This window comes from Bombyx mori, chromosome 17, assembly GCF_030269925.1.
Source record: "Bombyx mori chromosome 17, ASM3026992v2".
NCBI lineage: Eukaryota > Metazoa > Arthropoda > Insecta > Lepidoptera > Bombycidae > Bombyx > Bombyx mori.
In genome coordinates, this window is record NC_085123.1 from 13,951,707 (window position 1) to 13,971,090 (window position 19,384).

The following is a 19,384-nucleotide window of genomic DNA, read 5'->3' on the forward strand; positions in this document are numbered from 1 at the left end:
GGGTTACCGCGGTCAATAATACAACCAGACTGCGCGGCTCACCCCAAGGACGCCCAGCCGACGGAGCCTTCTAGGCGAATCGAAGGCTCTGAAACGTCGGCCGTCTCGGTCCGGCAGCCCGCCAGGCCACCCAGACGGTGCCGCTGGTGTCCCGGATTACCCCGCTAGACCTTCTGCCTGCCGGGAACGCGATACACTGCCAACCGGTTGATCTTTTTATCATGAAGATATTACTCCTTGGCAGCGTGCTAGAGTGCTGGTAGCGCGCCGCGCGACCTCGACCCCTTCAGGTCGTCCTTTGACCTTCACCGGGAGAGCGAATACCATTTACTCTCGGCCTTTTTATGAGATCTCTGCCTTGCAGATCACAAAGAATAATTTAAAGCAAATCTTCCTACCTAAATATCATGAAAACAACCACCAAAACAATTTGAAATGGTTGATTCGAATAATTTAAATTTGAACCATGTATCTGATGGTCCAGGTGGTTTATCGCTGCGATATTTCCGTTACGTATCCCAATAGTGTGCTTAGTGCGAGTCTAACTCAAATTTGTATGGAGTTGCAACCGTTACCTACGTTTGCCGCTAGGGGCGCTGTTCAAATTTCATACAAATTTGAATTAACTTTTACGCTATCGAGAACGTTAAAAACTCGTACTAAGCACTGGTTACTGTTAATCCCATTCTCACGGATCGTTTGGAGCCTCTAGGTCTACGGAGGGACTTCGGTTCCCTCTGTATTTTGTACCGCATGTTCCATGGGGAGTGCTCTGAGGAATTGTTCGAGATGATACCAATGTCTCGTTCTTACCATCGTACCGCCCGCCACCGGAGTAGAGTTCATCCATACTATCTGGAGCCACTGCGGTCATCCACAGTGCGTTTCCAGAGATCTTTTTGCCACGTACCATCCGGCTATGGAATGAGCTCCCCTCCACGGTGTTTCCCGTGCGCTATGACATGTCCTTCTTCAAACGAGGCTTGTGGAGAGTATTAAGCGGTAGGCAGCGGCTTGGCTCTGCCCCTGGCATTGCTGAAGTCCATGGGCGACGGTAACCACTCACCATCAGGTGGGCCGTATGCTCGTCTGCCTACAAAGGCAATAAAAAAAAAAAGTCTTAGGTCTGTCGACTTGTAGCTCGTTAACGATCCTCGCGCATTCGAGTCAAAGATACATATTGTTTGTGATACAAACAATATAAGCGACGAGATGTAAGACCGTTAATGTACGTTGAATTAGTTAAAAGCGGTGTTTTATGTAGTAAAGAGCGATGATAACTCCCAAAGCGGCAATGTAATGCTAGCTGGGTGGACGAGCTCACAGCCCACCCGGTATTAAGTGGTTACTGGAGCCCATAGACATCTACAACGTAAATGCGCCACCCACCTTGAGATATAAGTTCTAAGGTCTCAAGTATAGTTACAACGGCTACCCCACCTTTCAAGCCGAAACGCATTACTGCTTCGCGGCAGAAATAGGCAGGGTGGTGGTACCTACCCGCGCGGACTCACAAGAGGTCCTACCACCAGTGATATTAATCAAGGGCAACTAACATTTTAATCCCAATTTTCATTTGTTTTACATGGCGCGCAGTGCACAAGACGCATTACATATTTCTATTTGATTCTAGCCCTTTTAATGTCATCGGTGCGAGGAGTTATCAGTTCTTTGTTTTCACGATCGATCCGTGAACAACGTGTATAAATGAACCGCATTGCATTTGAGTGCTAAATAAAATGATAACTACATTAAATAATTAACTACATTAAAATATTTATTAAATAATTGGATCGTTTGAAACAGAAATAAGCTGAATGGTGGCTTCTTATGCTTCACAATTACCGTGAATATCATTATATTTATTCAGTTCTATTTCGTTTTATTTTAGGTTAGCAATATGTAGGTATGTATGGAATGGTTTGATCATCTTAAATTAAATAATATAACCCTTTACTCTGCACTCAAGTGTACGCGTTGTTTGAAAAAAAAAAAGTAGTTACCAGCCGCGCGTTTTTACGCATTTTATTAATTTATTAACAATAAGTCATCGATGTTTTCAATACATTCGATTATTTTTGAAAACTAGTGTGCCATATTTTTTTTTTCGATTTTTTTTTATGTCAACGGTGCGATAGTTTATTTTTTTGTTTGCTTAACAAGTTAATTTTTATTTGTGCAACGTTTAAAATAAGATATTTATTTATATATTTCGTTTAAGCAGAATAAGCTCGTAGTCGTATTTTGAGTACACATCTCGTTGATTATAAAATAAATAAAAAAAAACTGTATCTACATGAATACGCGATCAATAGGATACAACAAAATTGTATGAATTTACAAGGAAAATAAAACAAATAAAAAATATACGAAGGTGTTTTTATTTTAAATGACGATAACGAAAAGAAGTGAAATTAATTGGTTTATATTTTAATTAAATCTCAAATAAAGGAATGAAGTGATTCCGTTTTTTTAATGTACTAGATGGTTGATTGTGTAAGGTGTTACAGTTTTTCTGATTAAATAACTTAACTCCAGCGTAGCTAGTACAGGGCAGTTAATCTCTTGCCAGGGCTAGTGTTAGAAAATTCTCTCAGGTTGACCCCGTGAGCTCACCTACCCGGCGTAGCTGGAATAGACTCTTAGTGAAAAGGTAGGGAAAAGGGGGTAATAACCTACCCGTCCGGACGTAGCTGCAGTAGACTCTTAGGCTACCAGTGAAAAGGTAGGGGGAAAAAATCAGTTAATATCATAATCAGTAGTTTTTGAAAGTTCATTGACATACTACGGCACTTCACAATTATAATGAAAATAGATTTATATCAACTATATTTCCACAACGGGATACCGCATGTCGGTGTCGCTGAGATTTTTATCCATGAATTCCATCGCTTCTTCTTTCATAGCATCGTCGAAGTATTCCACCCAACTACCGGATTTACCTGTAAAATCCGGAAATAAAAAAATATTTTTTAACATTTGTTATCCTGGTTAAAGTATAACCGGATTATTATGACGCGCGTTTCAGCTCTTCAAACATTTACAAATTTAGTGGTCACTAGTGAGATTGCACATTAATAATTTTAAAGCACGTTACGACAATTTAAAAAAAAAAAAATTGACAGTCTTTTCTTTTTCCTGATGATCCTGATCATAGTATTCAGTCAACGTAATGCATTATTGTCTTATCATCGATCCTTGATACGTGTGCATTCGTTCGAGTTCATGGGACGCCTTCATGTTGTTGATAATTACATTCAAATATTTCGTTACACACATACAAGTCGGGCTAATAAAAGCGTAATAATCCTTCAAGTTTTAACCCCTGAAGCAATCCAATCGAGATTTCGACCACTTGTTTTCAGTTAGTGGGTGTTTGCGGAGTAGTTCAACACTATATCGCATTGCGCATATGGCTACAGTGCTACCACAGCGCAAAATCTGTTAATACGTATTAAAAACTTTTTCGTGACAGCTTTCAACAGTAGAATCACTTTTTCGAAAGTTTCTTGTTTTGTCTAAAGACTGCTGTCTAAAGACATCTAAGCTATTCAAGAAGTTCTAAAAAAGACAACTATTCAAGAAGTTCTATAAAACTAATTATCTTATGATTCTGCAATTGGGCGGTGTAATAACCGACTGTACTTAGGCGCCCGAACTTTTAAAGAGCAATTTAAAAATTTACCTTTTCTAAAGAAACTATTTTCGCCTTTGGAGGGTTTGCTGTATGTCGAAGTTTTCTTCATGCTCTCAAAGCTCAAGTGTCTCGCCAGTTCTGCCTTTTGTTCGGCCGTGTAGGCTTTATTGAGGAAATTACAAACTTTATCTATTACGGACGGTAGATTCTGCAAAAGAGTATTTTTAAGTCACTTTGAATTCGAAACTTTTTTTGTTCGTATACTGAGTAATGTTTTCTTTAATTTATAAATAGATAACCCGACAGATTTCCTTTGCGATCTTTTTGCAAATTTGACTTGGGTAATTTTGTTATATTTTTATTTGCGTAGATATAACCAAACTCGCGATCCACCCGGTCATCGTTTTTGTCGAACCCGTCGCTTGCGACGAAGGGCTCGGCGAGTAAATTAACCCGCAGACTCAGCCCACTGAGTTTCTCGCCGGATCTTCTCAGTGGGTCGCGTTTCCGATCCTGTGGTAGATTCTGCGAAGCACTGCTCTTGCTAGGGTTCGTGTTAGCAACGTCGTCAAGTTTGAGGCCCGTGAGTTCCCTACTTGATAGGTTACGCTGACATTGCCTTGAGAGGCTATCATCAGCTTAGGTAGGAAAAAAGCGGCCCAATTGGTATAAAATTGTTTCCGGATCTCATAAAGATCACAGCGTCACCAGCGGGGTTTTCTGAAACCTTCTACAAAAAAGGCATACCAAACTTTAATGGGACGTTTTTAAAAAAAATCCATACCCATTATGGTAAAGGCAGTACGTGGTTTAGGCATACAGTTATAACATACATTTTGCATATCCTCGTAGAAAAGGAAGAATAGATTTGGATTGTGACGTTTCTCCCATGCTTCCTTCACGTGAGAAAAGATAGGCGTGTGAAGAACTGAAAATGAAATAAACAAGGTTTATAGATTTGATTTGCTTAGTATAACTGACGGATCAATCACCGCAGCTCCCATTCTCATGGTTAGGGTTTGTAGCTCTTTCATTTAAATGTTCGGCGTATCTTCAGGCATCTGTACACTACAAGACTTTAGTACCTAAGCGCTGTGAATGTGAACTTTGAATCTTCGGTTAGGTTTTGCGGTGACAGGACACTTGATTTAAGCGGATACATGTTAGGTCATACAGCATGAATGCTGATCGCCTGGGTTGAAATATCCATTAATGCTCTGGTTGTTTTCTCCTTCACAATGGAATGTACAATTGAATCAAGGCCGTAATAAGACGTGGTGACCCATACGAGCTTGCAACGTAATCTACTGCAAGAGCTAATGGGACTAACAGGAATCACTGATCCCTAAGCTAGAAATCTGGTGAAATAATTCAGAAGTCTTGTCACGACAGAAAGATATTAAATGTGCTTAAAGTGTACGTACTGATTCACCATTTGGTGTTTAATGCCTCTATAGTTGCCTTTGTCCATCTATAAGCATCTGTTACTTCTAAATCTTTTAATTGCTTTTATAGGTGGACGAGTTCACAGCCCACCTGATGCTAAGTGGTTACTGGAGCCCATAGACATCTACAACGTAAATGCGCCACCCACCTTGAGATATAAGTTCTAAGGTCTCAGTATAGTTACAACGGCTGCCCCACCCTTCAAACCGAAACGCATTACTGCTTCACGGCAGAAATAGGCGGGGTGGTTGTACCTACCCGTGCGGACTCACAAGAGGTCCTACCGCCAGTAATTACGCAAATTATAATTTTGCGGGTTTGATTTTTATTACACGATGCTATTCCTTAACCGTGGAAGTCAATCGTGAACATTTGATAAGTACGTATTTCATTAGAAAAATTGGTACCCGCCTGCGGGATTCGAATGGATCGATGAACGAATCGACATAATTTACAAGAAAGTCTTCGCTACGCCACTAAAATTAATGTGGAATTGTGATCAACCGATGAGATAGACGTTTTATTGAAGTACATACCTAAATCTCTTTTGAATAGGTCCCAGAATTCTTTGAAAGTGACCTCGTCCGAGAAATAGCCGAAGAGCTTAACAGCGAAATGTAGCGACACGGCCACGTCTCGAGGGTCGCGGGCTACGTAGAATACCTGCAAAAAAATAAAAAAAAATTATCTTGTTCGTCTATTTTGAGTACCAATTAACAGCAGGTGGGATCGTCAAGCTATAGATTATACTACTACCACAATGAGTTATTGAGTTATTCATCTATATGTCGCGCACGTACTTAATGCAAATTTAAGACTTATATAGTTTTCTCATGGATACCATTATCAGAACTGAACTAAATTGAAATGGGACCACACGGGAAGTGTCAGCTTTATAATAAAAAAAGAATCATTAAAATCGATTCACCCAGTCAAAAGTTATGAGGTAACAAACATAAAAAAAAATACAGTCGAATTGAGAACCTCTTCCTTTTTGACGTCGGTTAAAAAGGTAGTATAGGTAATAGTATACCTTTGCAGTATCCAACAGAGCTGGTGGCAGACGTGACAACGGTAGGTGACTTTTAACATATCTCGGAGACGGTAGATTTGGCAAAGTTTCGAAGCTCTCAAACGTAGCTCTCTGTTCAGGTCTGATGGATTGCGGCATCTTTTTCGCAGCGTCAGATTTCTGTGTTACGTACCTGCCAAACAAAAAAGCCAGCTCTCAATCAAATGAATATGCGTTTAAGCAAACTTGTGGTCCCGCAGTAGTCGAAATTCGACTATAATTAATTGATATTGTAAGTTTGTACACTATTATAATTGTATTTTCAAAGACTGTTATACTTCTACATATTATTATGATCACAGATATCATCAAGACTACACTATGAAAAAATATTAATAAAGACAAATAATATTTAATCTATTCTCAATTTGACCACAGACGTCAAGAACAAAAGTTTGACAATAAATAAATAGTATGAATGCGTGTGTGCGTCAAATACATGTTAGTGTGTGTAATGTTTTTTTTATTGATTTAATGTATTTTTTAGGCATAATTTAAAAAAATATTAACATTCTCCACTACTTCTCTATATTCTCTATAAGTTAGACAATAAATAAATAGTATTTTTGCGTGTGTGCGTCGAATACATGTTAGTGTGTGTAATATTTTTTTGTTGATTTAATGTATTTTTTAGGCATACTTTAAAAAAATATTAACATGCTGCACTCCTTCTCTATATTCTATATAAGTGTGGGCAATTTCATACTCCTCCGTCCGCGCAATTTTCGTAAAAAGGGATACAAAGTTTTTCCTTTACATATTAATATATAGATACTCAACGGACTTGTCAAGCAAATCGGAAGAACTTTAACGTTGGACTGGCGCATAGTATAGCTCTGTCTCCTCACACGTTCGTTTTTACACGAATGAAAATCTACCGTATGATCACTCGGTTGATTGTACGTTAAAATAACGAATACAATGAAAACGTGCAGGATAATGCCGTGTGAACCCAGCCTAAGGACGCCTCGTATGTCTTAAGTTCTGAACACGACGCCCGATATTTCGAAAATGTATTTTAGGTATTCATTAGAAACTCACTCAATATAAGCGTATCTTTTACTGAGGGGTTGAGAAGCAGCGGCCACGTAATCCAAGTTATTATTGACCAGCCATACTAGTTCTTGAAGCCATGTTGTCCCTGAAACAAGAATAAAAAAACTTTTAAAATGATAGTTTATCGAACGGTGTCGTGTCTTTTTTTCTCCTACCTAAGCTATAACTTTGGGGTATTCTCCTAAATAGATGATACGTCTTCAAAAGTACCTACTATCAAAATTTTAGTATGAAGAATTACTTACCAGATCTAGAGAAAGGGATGACCCATATGTCATCAGGCCTAATCTCTAGGTTGTATATATCTTCAGCATGGTCTTGGTACCCTGGCGTAGCGAGATATCCCGGGGCTCCAACGCGGACAAACGGCCGGCTGTACCCTACGCATATAATAGACGAATGAGAAGTATAAGCAGTGTGTATTGATGAAAACGATGATGATGATGACGATTGACGAAAACGCCTGTCTAACACCTGTCTGCAGCGCATAATGCGCTACTTTGGCCACGTTGCACGCAGAGGTGTAGACAACTTGGAACGTCTGATGGTCACTGGAAAAGTAGAAGGAAAACGTCCTAGAGGCCGGAGCCCCAAACGTTGGTCCGACCAGATCTCCGAGCAAACCAGCGGACCACTTAGCGCTGCACTACACCAGGCAACTGACCGGAACCGATGGAGGCTGCCAGTCGACAAGCTGAAACGGAGTCACGATCCTCAGCAATGAGGGAGCGATGGAGAAGAAGAAGAATTGATGAAAAACAAAATTGGGTGTGGATGAGTCGTTGATATTTGAAAATACCGTTCTCTCTGTTTTTATCGCAGAGTAATTGCCTTGCGCTTTGCACATCATATCGAGCAAGATCAAGGGACTGCAGATAAATTTCGTGATTACCTGATTAAGTGCCTTTGCACCAGACACTTGGAAGGGTAAAATTTTTATGAATAATTGAATAGTTTTAATGAATTTCGTAGACAGCGGCTTGGCTCTGCGCCTGGTATTGCTGACGTCCATGAGCAACGGTAACCACTCACCATCAGGTGGGCCATATGCTCGTCTGCCTATACGGCAATAAAAACAAAAAAAGAATAGTCTGATAGTTGTGTGTTAGGTTTTTAAGTTACTAACATAGATTATAAGTAATTCTTACTAACAAAATGCTGTTTTTTTTAAACTGAAATAAAGTATTAATAATAATAAGAATTGGCTACGAACGCCTGACGGATCGAGATCAAAATCTCATAGAGTAGGTGATAGCCGTCAAGCAGGTGAATATTCATAGACCTATATAGTATACAAGCGGCCCGCTCCGGCTCCGCTCGGGTCTTTAACAAAAATTTCAACGATATTTGACGTTGATTTATTTTTTTAAATAAAAGAACACTTATAGGGGCATAACTATAATAGTTAGACATATGCTGTCGCGACACTTTTTGCAAATAATAATGTGTTCTACAAAGTCGTAGTACATTATTTTATTCTATCATCAATAGTTTTCGCAGGGCATGCGATGTAAAGAATATTTTAGGTACATTACATTATTGGAGTTTTAGTAAGGATCCCTAATTTTTTCAAAAAAGATTATAACTTATGTCACTCGGGAATAGTGTAGCTTCCAAACAGTGAAATAATTTTTCAAATCGGTTCAGTAGTTACGGAGCCTATTCAATACAAAGAAACAAACAAATCTTTCCTCTTTATAATATTAGTATAGATATAGGTTTCATACTTCAGTGTGAATATTTGATCGATATTGAAATATGCCAAAAACAAATTGAGAATTTGATTGTTTTTGCAGCGTCATCACTGAATAAAATTATAGTTTAATAAACGTGAATCGTTTCGTTAAATGAACACTTTGTCATGACTCCGCTTACCTTTGTAGTATTTCTTCAGAATTAAATCCTCTTCCTCTGTCACAGGTTTAATTTCATGTGGAAAACGGAGCGCCATATTTTTTTTCTTTTAAATTCTGTTGACAATTTTGATTTTAAGTTAATTTGGTCTTTAATGTTTGCTTAATATGACTCGCAGATATTATTTGTTCCAAGAGCTATCATAGTTAGGGAAGCTACCATAGAACACAAGATATTTGTCAGATGCCTGAATCTCGCTTACGACATTTTCAAGATAAGCTTGGATGTATACAAGTTCCGAACGACAACATTCGGAACATCGGTCTACCGAGCAATTACACCCGCTCAGTGGAAGATCTTCCCTCCATCGCTATCCCCTCAATAATCATATCGGGTTCATTGTCTTACGAAATACGATACGATACGATAAGAAATACGGTAGAAGGCGTGTAAGGGCACAGGTGGGAATTGTCATACGTATACATTGCTTTGTACCCTTCTTTTCATTGCTGGTCTTGTTTTTAGTAGGAAAGACGAAAATCGTGTATCTTTAAGCCGTTAGTACATTTATAAACTGAAAAGAAATTTTGTTTTTCGCCTACTCATACCCAACTCGCAAATGAATTCCACATTGCAACAAATCTAACTTCGAAACCGTAACATCAAAGCAGAAGTACGACAAAGACGAAATTGCTTTGTAGTGTCGTCGGGCGTTCATTAACACTTCATACGAAAACTCGAAGTCACGTACATGCTATTTACGCCCTAATAGACGCTACGGATTAATTGTTTGATACCTGGGCTTACAATTTCATTAAACGTATGCCTCTGAAATACGTTTGAGAGTTAATTAACTAGAAATCTCTGTTGAGAGGCGGTTTAGGATTTACGTTGACATGGAAACGGCTTTTAGTCTCCTGTATTCTACTCATCCATTTGATAATACTATTAAATAGTGTTTTTAGATTTTCTCCAAACATACGGATTTTCACTTCCCATTTTTATAGTTATATTATTCTTTTGTTCGTGTAGCGTGTGCGCGTTTATCTGATTGAGTTAAAACATTATATTGTAATTAATATGTTGTTGGCAACTCGTGAAAGTTTTCCACAAATTTGTCATTCGTTATAGTATATTGGCAGCATCAATAGACGCGTCTCTAGTCCATTTTATAGCCCGTGTGCAATTATTATTCTAGCGCCTTATAGTAAGCGCGCGGTCAAAATGGTATAGGCACAAATTACCTCTACCCTCCACAGTATGTACTAATGTAAAATTTTCACTAAAAGTGCTAAGGTACTCACCCTGCACTATAGGCAGAGTGACCTCTGAGCGTAAAACGGTTATTCTTATAAAGCAGGTCATTACGGATCCTCCCGATCCATTAACGGTGCTTTTAGGTATTACAGGCACCGGTCACTGTCCTCGTCGAACCCGTCGCTCGAGACGAAGGGCTCGACGAGTGAATTAACCTACAGACACAGCCCACTGACTTTCTCGCCGGATCTTCTCAGTGGGTCGCATTTCCGATCCGGTGGTAAATTCTATGAAGCAATGCCCTTGCTGGGGCCAGTGTTAGCAACACTCCCGGTTAGAGCCCCGTGAGCTCACCTAGACGTCAAGGAGAAGCTGAAATAGCCTCTCATGGCTATCAGCATAAGTCGGGGAAAAAAGGAAAAAAATAGATTTTTCGTAGATTGTTTGTTGTTGACATTACCACCATGACAATTTTTATTTAAAACTAGCTGACCCGGCACACTTTGTAGTGCCTCAATCGAGAAATAAAAGATCTAAACTTTTGTATAAAATAAACTTAAAACAAACAAAAGGAATCCGTTCGACGGGGGACACATCAAAGGAAAAACTAAATTGTTACTTTTATGTAATTCCGAGCATTTTCATTCATTAATCTGCCTTTTAAATCTTCTCTGGAACCTCCACAAATAATTCAAGACCAAAATTAGCCAAATCGGTCCAGCCCCCCACCGAACGTGGTCTCGCCTTGTCGCGGCGGTGGGGCTTAAGCGTGCACCCCGATACCGTGGAGCAGCGTTGTCTGCACAGGGGTGCCGCGAACAAAGAGGACTGCACACCGTGTTCCCGTTTTCCCACCTTTGCTGGACAAAGGGTGCGTGAAGCGGGAGATGGCTCCCTTCTGGAGCCCTCTTGAATGCTAGGCCATGTCCCCGGCAGCTTTTTGGCTGCTAAAGGGGAAGGCCCTCCAGAGGAGGGTACCGGTACGCCGGCGTGGCCACACCGTGGTCAGACGTGTGGGTCTGTCAGTAATGGTAGACCCCACGTGGATGAGAAGTGAACCGGAGGGCACTCCCTTCCGGTCGCTGGTTGCCATGTCCCCGGCTGCCTCTTGGCGGCTACAGGGGAAGGCCCCACAAAGGGGGGTACCGGTTTACCGGCGTGGCTTCGAAGAAGCACACCGCAATTCTTACCGAGTAGGGGACGGGGGCTGCTGCCTAGCAGGAGCCGTGAGGATGCGAACCTCTATAAAAAATGCCCCAATCCCAAGTTTTTGACACCTGACGATGGGATGAATGGCTGGAGGGAGTCTAGTCCCAAGGGTTGTCCCATACCGTAGTCCCCACTTGGTGGGGGGCGGGGGCCGCTGCCTAGTAGGGGCCGCGAGGATGCAAACCTCTATAAAAAATGACCCTAATCCTAAGCCTGTGACGTGCCCGGTGATGGGATGAGTGGCTGGAGGGTGTCCAGTCGTGAGGGCCGTCCCAGGGGACCGACCCCTGGTTAAATAACAAAGGAACGAAATGAATGATGGCAAACTTACAAAAAACATTACCCCAGGAGGGTACCACTCTAGGTGGAGAATCCCTCCGCGCTTCCACTTCGGTGGGAGCATGCTGCCCCACGTATTCTGGGGGGGGGCAAAGCATGCCACGATGAAGGGGGCTGTGCGACGGGCAGCGGAAAACCCGTCGAACCGAGGTGTGCCAGCGCTGGCTCGACGCGCTCTGCGCTCGTCAGCGACTGCGAGGCGGCTGGCCCGAAAGGGAAAGTTAGGCGGAAGAGAAAGTCAAGGGGAGTTTCTTCCCGCGAAGGGGAGGGGGGGCAAACGTCGTCCTCTGACACGGATGCCCCACCGGAGAAAGTGGTGGTAGTCTCCGATTCGGCCTCTGCCGCGGAGGAGATGCCGCCCCCTAAAGGGAGACCCGCTCGGGGGAAGGGTGCACCGTCACCGGCGCCGTCATCGGCGTCGATGTCTGTCGCCTCGCTGGACGGGCGGACGACAGAAGAGGAGGAGGGCGGTCTTCGGGACCCTGCCTTGGTCATAGGCAGGGCCATGAAGACCGTCAAGTCGTATGCGGCGACCAGTGCCAAAACCAAAGCTGCTGGCCGCAGGCTGCGGGAAGTCGTCTCGCGAGTCTCGAAGGTTCGGTTGCTTCCGCCAATGACCAGGTGGTGCAGCTGATGGCGGAGAATTCGAGGCTCCGAGCACAGCTACAGGCGCAGCAGCGGCCCGATGGCAAGGTTGCTGCTACCAAGCGGGTAGCCGCGACGAGGTCGTCGCCCGCGTTGCCGCGTGCCGCTGGGTCGCGGACTCCTCCGGCATCTGTGCCGGCGGTGTCGCCGCTGGTCTCCGGGGTCCCTCGGGGTCCCTGTCCCTCAGCGGCGGCTGGCGACCCGTGGCCCGTGCTGCCACCATCGCGCGCGGTACAGTGGCGTTCGCGTCTCCCGTCGCCGCGGTCTAGGGAGGCGACGGCCGTCGAGCGGCAGCAGGGATCCGCGGGGCCACGGATCTTGGACCTGCCGGAACCGAATTGCTACAGCCTGGACGAGATTATCGACCGCACCGTCCAGGCTGTAATGGAAAGGCTGGGTGGCGGGCTGGCGGCTCTCGAGGCGAAGCGTGTTGTCTCTGGTGACGCTGAGCGGCCTGCGTCTACACCTGCCGCGGTGTTGGGTGCTGCGGTGACCCACTCCACCCCCGTACAGGCTCCAGCCACTAGGGCGGGCCCGGGGCGAGACAGAGCCAAGCGGGGGGGCGGCGCTAATGCGAAGTGCACATCGCAGGCGCCTCAACCCCGTCCGCTGCCTCCGCCCCCGTCTAACATGGACGAGGGGTGGAATGTGGTGGCCCGGCGGGGTGCCAAGAGGGCCGTACCGACAGCTCCGCAAGTGGACGGAGCACCGGCCACCGCGGTGTCTCAGGCTGCTCCCCAACAGGGTCGAGCGCCTGTGGCCGCCAAGAAAAAGAAGACGAAGAAGAAGTCGTCGCGCGCGCCGCGGTCGGCGGCAGTGGTCTTAACGCTGCTGCCGGCCGCCGAGGCCAAGGGCATGTCATACGGAGATGTAGTCTCCCGGGCGCGCGCGGCTATTGATCTGGACGAGATCGGGGCGGGGGAGGGCCTCCGCTGTAGGCTGACGGCCAATGGGGCCAAGCTACTAGAGTGTCCCGGTGCCGATAGTTCCGGCATCGCGGAGCGTCTGGCGGCGAAGCTCCGTACGGTTCTGCCTGAGGAGGAGGTTCGAGTGCCTGGCTCTGTTTGGGTGCGTTGCCCGGTAGAGGCGGCCACCTCCTTGGCTGCTCCTCCGCCCGGGAGACCGTCGGGGGAACCGGGCAGGTTGCGCGTGGGCTGGATAGCGGCCCGCGTGCACCTTCTCGAACCACGCGCCTGGCGGTGCCTCAGATGCTTCAGCACTGGGCACTGCCTCGTTAAATGCGTGAGTGCGGTTGACCGCAGCGGATTGTGCTTTCGCTGTGGTCAGCCTGGACACAAGGCGGCCGTGTGCTCGGCTGCGCCGCATTGCTTATTATGTGCGGCGGCCGGGCGCAAGGCTGACCACCGGGCCGGGGGCAAGGCCTGCCCTCCGGCCAGCAAGAATGCAGAACGAAATCGGCGCCGCCAAGCTAAGCGGCGTTAAAAGAAGCGGTTGGCCGGGGGAGCACCGGCCGGCACTTTGTCCCCCGCTGAGGCGTTCGCGCCCGATAGCGGGGGCAATGGAGTAGGGGAGGGAGCGATGGATGTGGTTCAGCCTTAATGGATCACACCTATCGCTTCCTGCAGGGAAACTTGAACCACTCCGCTGGGGCTCAGGACATGTTGCTCCAAACCATGGAGGAGTGGTCAATTGACGTGGCTGTGGTCGCCGAGCCATACTTCGTTCCCCCAGCGGATGACTGTTGGTTTGGGGACGTTGATGGCTTGGCGGCCATACATATCAGAAGAACCGCGATGGTCCTCCCCCCTGGCGATGGTGACCAGGGGCCCCGGGATCGTCGCGGTACAATTAGAGAATATCGTCGTGATCGGGGTGTACTTTTCTCCGAATCGGCCTACCGTCGAGTTCGAGCGGTTCCTGGACGGGCTAGAGGTGATCGCTCGTCAACTCGCTCCCCGTTCAGTGATACTGGCGGGGGACTTCAATGCGAAGTCTGTCGCTTGGGGTTCCCCATTCACGGACGCTCGTGGTAGGCTGCTGGAGGAGTGGGCGGTCGCGGTCGGTCTCTGTATCGTTAATAGGGGCTCGATCGCGACTTGCGTGCGGTGGACGGGCGAGTCTATCGTGGACTTGACGTTCGCGAGCTCGCCCGTCGCACGGCGCATCCTCGGCTGGAGAGTGGTGGTGGGGGCGGAATCGTTGTCCGATCACCGGTATATCCGGTACGATCTTTCTGCCCCCGCGCCGACGCCGGCTGCAGGTGCCCGCGAGGTTGACCCCCCGCAGAGTGCATCCCGGTCATTCCCTAGGTGGGCACTGAAGCTCCTGAACAGGGAGCTCCTGGTGGAGGCCTCTATGGTGGCGGCGTGGGCGCCCAAGCGCCCACAACCTGTCGATGTGGAAACCGAGGCCGAATGGTTCCGGGGCGCGATGCACCGCATATGTGATGCCTCGATGCCCCGGGTCGGCCCTCGGCATTCTGGACGGCGACAGTCGCCCTGGTGGTCGCCCGAAATTGCAAGACTGCGTGCGGTCTCCATTCGGGCGAGCCGCCGGTGCACTAGACACCGCCGTCGCCGCCGCCTGCGGCGCGACGAGCCTGTCGCGTTCGCGGAGGAGGAAGCTCGGCTGCACCGCGAATATCGCGCTGCGAAGGACGCCCTGCGGCTGGCCATCAGGCGGGCCAAGGAACAAAGCATGGAGAGACTCTTGGAGGCGCTCGAAGCGGATCCGTGGGGGAGCCCATACAAATTGGTACGCGGCAAGTTACGCCCGTGGGCCCCCTCTATGACTGAGCGCCTCCAGCCTCAGCAGCTGCAGGACATCGTTTCGGCGTTGTTCCCGCAGGAGCGGGAGGGTTTTGTCCCTCCCGCTATGGGCGGGCCGTCTGACACCGTCGACGGCCAAGCTCCTGCTGAGGTGCCCCGTATTACTGAGGCAGGGCTCCGGGTGGCCGTTGTCAAGATGACTGCGAGAGACACGGCCCCCGGCCCGGACGGAGTCCACGGCCGGGTATTGGCCTTGGCCCTCGGTGCCCTGGGGGACCGGCTCCTTGAGCTATATAATGGCTGCTTGGAGTCGGGACGGTTTCCGTCGCTCTGGCGGACGGGTAGACTTGTGTTGTTGAGGAAGGAGGGGCGCCCGGTGGATACAGCCGCTGGGTATCGTCCTATCGTACTGCTGGACGAGGCGGGAAAATTGCTGGAACGAATTCTGGCTGCCCGCATCGTTCAGCACCTGGTCGGGGTGGGGCCTGACCTGTCGGCGGAGCAGTACGGCTTCCGGGAGGGCCGTTCGACCGTGGATGCAATTCTTCGCGTGCAGTCCCTCTCGGACGAGGCCGTTTCTCGGGGTGGGGTGGCGCTGGCGGTGTCTCTTGACATCGCCAACGCATTTAACACTCTGCCTTCTAACTAACCCTTCATCGTTTTCCGGTCGTGCGTGGTGTTCCGCAGGGGTCGGTTCTCGGCCCCCTCTTGTGGAATATCGGGTACGACTGGGTGCTGAGGGGCGCCCTCCTCCCGGGCCTCCGCGTTATTTGTTACGCGGACGACACGTTGGTCGTGGCCCGGGGGGATGATTATAGGGAGTCTGCCCGTCTCGCCACAGCGGGAGTGGCCCTCGTCGTCGGAAGGATAAGGAGGCTGGGTCTCGACGTGGTGCTCAATAAATCCGAGGCTCTGTGGTTTCACGGGCCGCGGGGGGCGCCACCCGTTGACACCCACATCGTGGTTGGAGGCGTCCGGATAGGGGTCGGGGTGCAGTTGAAGTACCTCGGCCTCGTGTTGGACAGCCGGTGGGCTTTTCGTGCTCACTTTGCGGAGCTGGTCCCCCGATTGATGGGGACGGCCGGTTCTTTGAGCCGGCTGCTCCCGAATATTGGGGGACCGGATCAGGTTGTGCGCCGCCTCTACGCGGGGGTGGTGCGATCGATGGCCCTGTACGGTGCACCTGTGTGGGCTGAGCCGCGTAACCGGGCCACTATGGCTCGGTTCCTGCGCCGGCCGCAGCGCACCGTTGCCATCAGGGTCATCCGCGGATATCGCACCGTCTCTTCGAGGCGGCGTGTGTTTTGGCGGGGACGCCGCCATGGGAGCTGGAGGCGGAGTCGCTCGCTGCCGACTATCGGTGGCGCAGCGAGCTTCGTGCTCGGGGCGTGGCGCGTGTCCCCGAAAGTGAGCTGCGGGCGCGGAAGGCCCATTCTCGGCGGTCCGTGCTCGAGTCGTGGTCGAGGCGATTGGCCAACCCCACGTGGGGGCTACGGACCGTCGAGGCGGTTTACCCGGTCTTTGATGACTGGGTGAATCGTGGCGAAGGACGTCTCACCTTTCGTCTGGTGCAGGTGCTGACCGGGCACGGATGCTTCGGGAAGTACCTGCGCCGGATAGGGGCTGAGCCGACGACGAGGTGTCACCATTGTGGACACGACCTGGACACGGTGGAGCATACGCTCGCTGTCTGCCCCGCTTGGGAGGTGCAGCGCCGTGTCCTGGTCGCAAAGATAGGACCTGACTTGTCGCTGCCTGGCGTCGTGGCGTCGATGCTTGGCAGCGATGAGTCATGGAAGGCATGCTCGACTTCTGCGAGTGCACCATCTCGCAGAAGGAGGCGGCGGGGCGAGTGAGGGAAAGCTCTCCTCACTACGCAGAAACCCGCCGCCGCCGAGCAGGGGGTCGGGACCGGGGTCGTATCCGTGACCTGGCCCCCTAAGAGCTAGGGGTCCCACCCGTTTTGTGCGGGGAGGGACCCAGACGTGGGGTGGCGTGCTCTGCACGCTCACCCGCAATAGGAAGCCGGGTGATGGTAGACCGCGTTCCCCCGACCGCTCTGGGGGAAGGTGTAACGCGGCGCCATCAAAGCGGGCTCTCGGCCCGCTGAACGAGGGAACCGGTGGTCGTGTCGCTGGCGGCCACCGGTCCGGCGTCCGTGGGACGGTGGGATGGATGTAATGTGCTCTGCGTCAACCCTGTCCCGCCGTTTCAATAGCCCCGACTGGGCTCCGGCCCGGTCCGAGGTAGGGCGCCGGTTGTGAGCGGCAGGAGTTTTTAGTGAGGTTCAACTCCCACATACCCCACCTGCCGCGCGGGTGGGGATCCGGCGATTTTCTCATGTGGAAAAAAAAAAAAAAAAAAAAAATCGGTCCAGCCGTTCTAGAGTTTTAGCGAGACTAACGAACAGCAATTCATTTTTATATATATAGATAAAAATAAAAACAACTGCCGACCATTCGAGTTCATTAGTCGAGTCGTTTGAAAAGTAAAAATGTGTAAGTAAAATTATAACACGAAAATGTCTGAGTTAAAGAATTAGATATAAAATCTTTGATTCTCAATAGATTTCTCATTACAGTGTAGGTATCAAGTAAATTAATTAGTGCTTCAACATAATATATTGTTAATTTTATTTTAAAACCGTTTTACTGTAAGTAAAATCAAATGCTACATGTTTAGTTTATTAGCCGATGTAGCTACCTAATTTCTGTTTCGCACTGTTCGCAAATGCCAAATCAAGGTTTTTCGGAAAGTGCAAAGGGCTTCATATAAAAATATCGAATACAGATTTCAGCTAACTAATAAGATCCTTTTTTGGAATGACAAATTGAGACAATATCTAACAGTTTTGATAATATTTCTATTTCTAACGCACATGATTTTTTCCGTATCAACAATTCGATTCGATTCAGGATTCGAACTGACGGTAATCGATTAAAACTACCGAATGGAATAAAACATCTGACATTATCCAACGCTAAACAGGTTTTGTTAACCGGAAAATACATACTGAGAATCTCTGATAGCACCCAATATAATATATTTATTATATACAATTCGTTTATATATTTATCAATGTTCGTGACAAGAAAGTACTCCAAACGGAGTACCTACGTCTCTCCTTTCTTGTCAGATATACATAATTACATACCTATGTACATAGACATTCACAGTGAGAAAGTAAAGAAACAGGTTTTACCAGTTCTGTATCAATTTGTGCTCTGTATCAGGTTCAATTTTTTTTAATTCTACCTTATACAATACCTTGTATTGATAATTATACTTCACCAACACACTTTTCACTAGCTTTTAACCTATGTACTTTCTTTTACACTTTTTCAATCAAAATTTTTGTAGAAAATAATATATATACAAAAAAAAAATACGCTGTACCAATTTGTTTGAAATGTTACGAAATAGATATGCTAAAACACACTATTAAATTTAAATTTCATAATAAAATATTGTTACGTTAAAACTTGATAAATGGCAGTAAAATGGTACACTCACATTTATATTTAATCCGACACCAAAATTAAATGATGTTACCTTCGTGTTGCAAGTAGAAATGCAAGTGTTTGCCCACCAAATGTTAGGTTAGGGCCAAAGAATAATAATTGTAACAGACGCGATAAAAAAAACGTTTTTAGCACGCTTTTATTGACTCGATCTGTACCTGTTTATGTAACGGAATATTTGAATATAATTTTCGGCAGCTCAAGGCGTCTTATTAACTTGAACACTTGCACACGTATCAAGGAATAAAGAAACAAGCTTAGGAAACTTGGTGGCGGTTCAGAACCGGACGGAACTTGTTTAAAATATATCTGGATACGCAATAGACACGCTAGCGGTTGCAGATGATGATGATAGGACAAATCAACGATTACTCAAAGAGCTCTCTGTGGAACTTATTAAAAAAAAACAATGAAAATAAAAATTAAAATTTACTGGTGGTAGGACCTCTTGTGAGTCCGCACGGATAGGTACCACCATCCTGTCTATTACTGCCGTGAAGCAGTAATGCGTTTCGGTTTGAAGGGTGGGGCAGCCGTTGTTACTATACTGAGACCTTAGAACTTATATCTCAAGGTGGGTGGCGCATTTACGTTGTAGATGTCTATGGGCTCCAGTAAG

The 19,384-nt window shown here is 47.1% G+C and overlaps 1 protein-coding gene across 5 annotated transcripts; it reads right to left on the minus strand.

Moving 5' to 3' along the window:
* Positions 1–2,362: 2,362 nt before the first annotated feature.
* Positions 2,363–19,013, minus strand: LOC101741180 (sulfotransferase 1 family member D1). 5 transcript variants are annotated; one of them, XM_062673471.1, is made up of 9 exons: positions 18,924–19,013; positions 9,087–9,181; positions 7,457–7,591; positions 7,197–7,296; positions 6,117–6,288; positions 5,620–5,746; positions 4,471–4,565; positions 3,686–3,845; positions 2,363–2,942 (listed from the first exon to the last, which is right to left on the minus strand). In XM_062673471.1, exons 2-9 carry the CDS (start codon positions 9,160–9,162, stop codon positions 2,827–2,829), a joined length of 981 nt encoding a protein of 326 aa, XP_062529455.1. In that variant the 5' UTR covers positions 9,163–9,181; positions 18,924–19,013; the 3' UTR covers positions 2,363–2,826. The 5 variants fall into 5 exon arrangements, with proteins under 5 accessions (XP_062529455.1, XP_037872720.1, XP_062529454.1 ...); XM_038016792.2 differs by having other exon boundaries at positions 18,758–19,005; XM_062673470.1 differs by lacking the exon at positions 18,924–19,013 and adding an exon at positions 18,797–18,854.
* Positions 19,014–19,384: the final 371 nt, after the last annotated feature.

Coding starts and splice junctions, on each gene's coding strand:
- LOC101741180 (XM_062673471.1), bottom strand. CDS start 9,162: ATGGCGCTCCGTTTTCCACATGAAATTAAACCTGTGACAGAGGAAGAG. Junction 3,846..4,470: donor TCTACGAGGATATGCAAAAT/GTATGTTATAAC, acceptor ACTCTTTTGCAG/AATCTACCGTCCGTAATAGA. Junction 2,943..3,685: donor AAATAGTTTCTTTAGAAAAG/GTAAATTTTTAA, acceptor CGGATTTTACAG/GTAAATCCGGTAGTTGGGTG.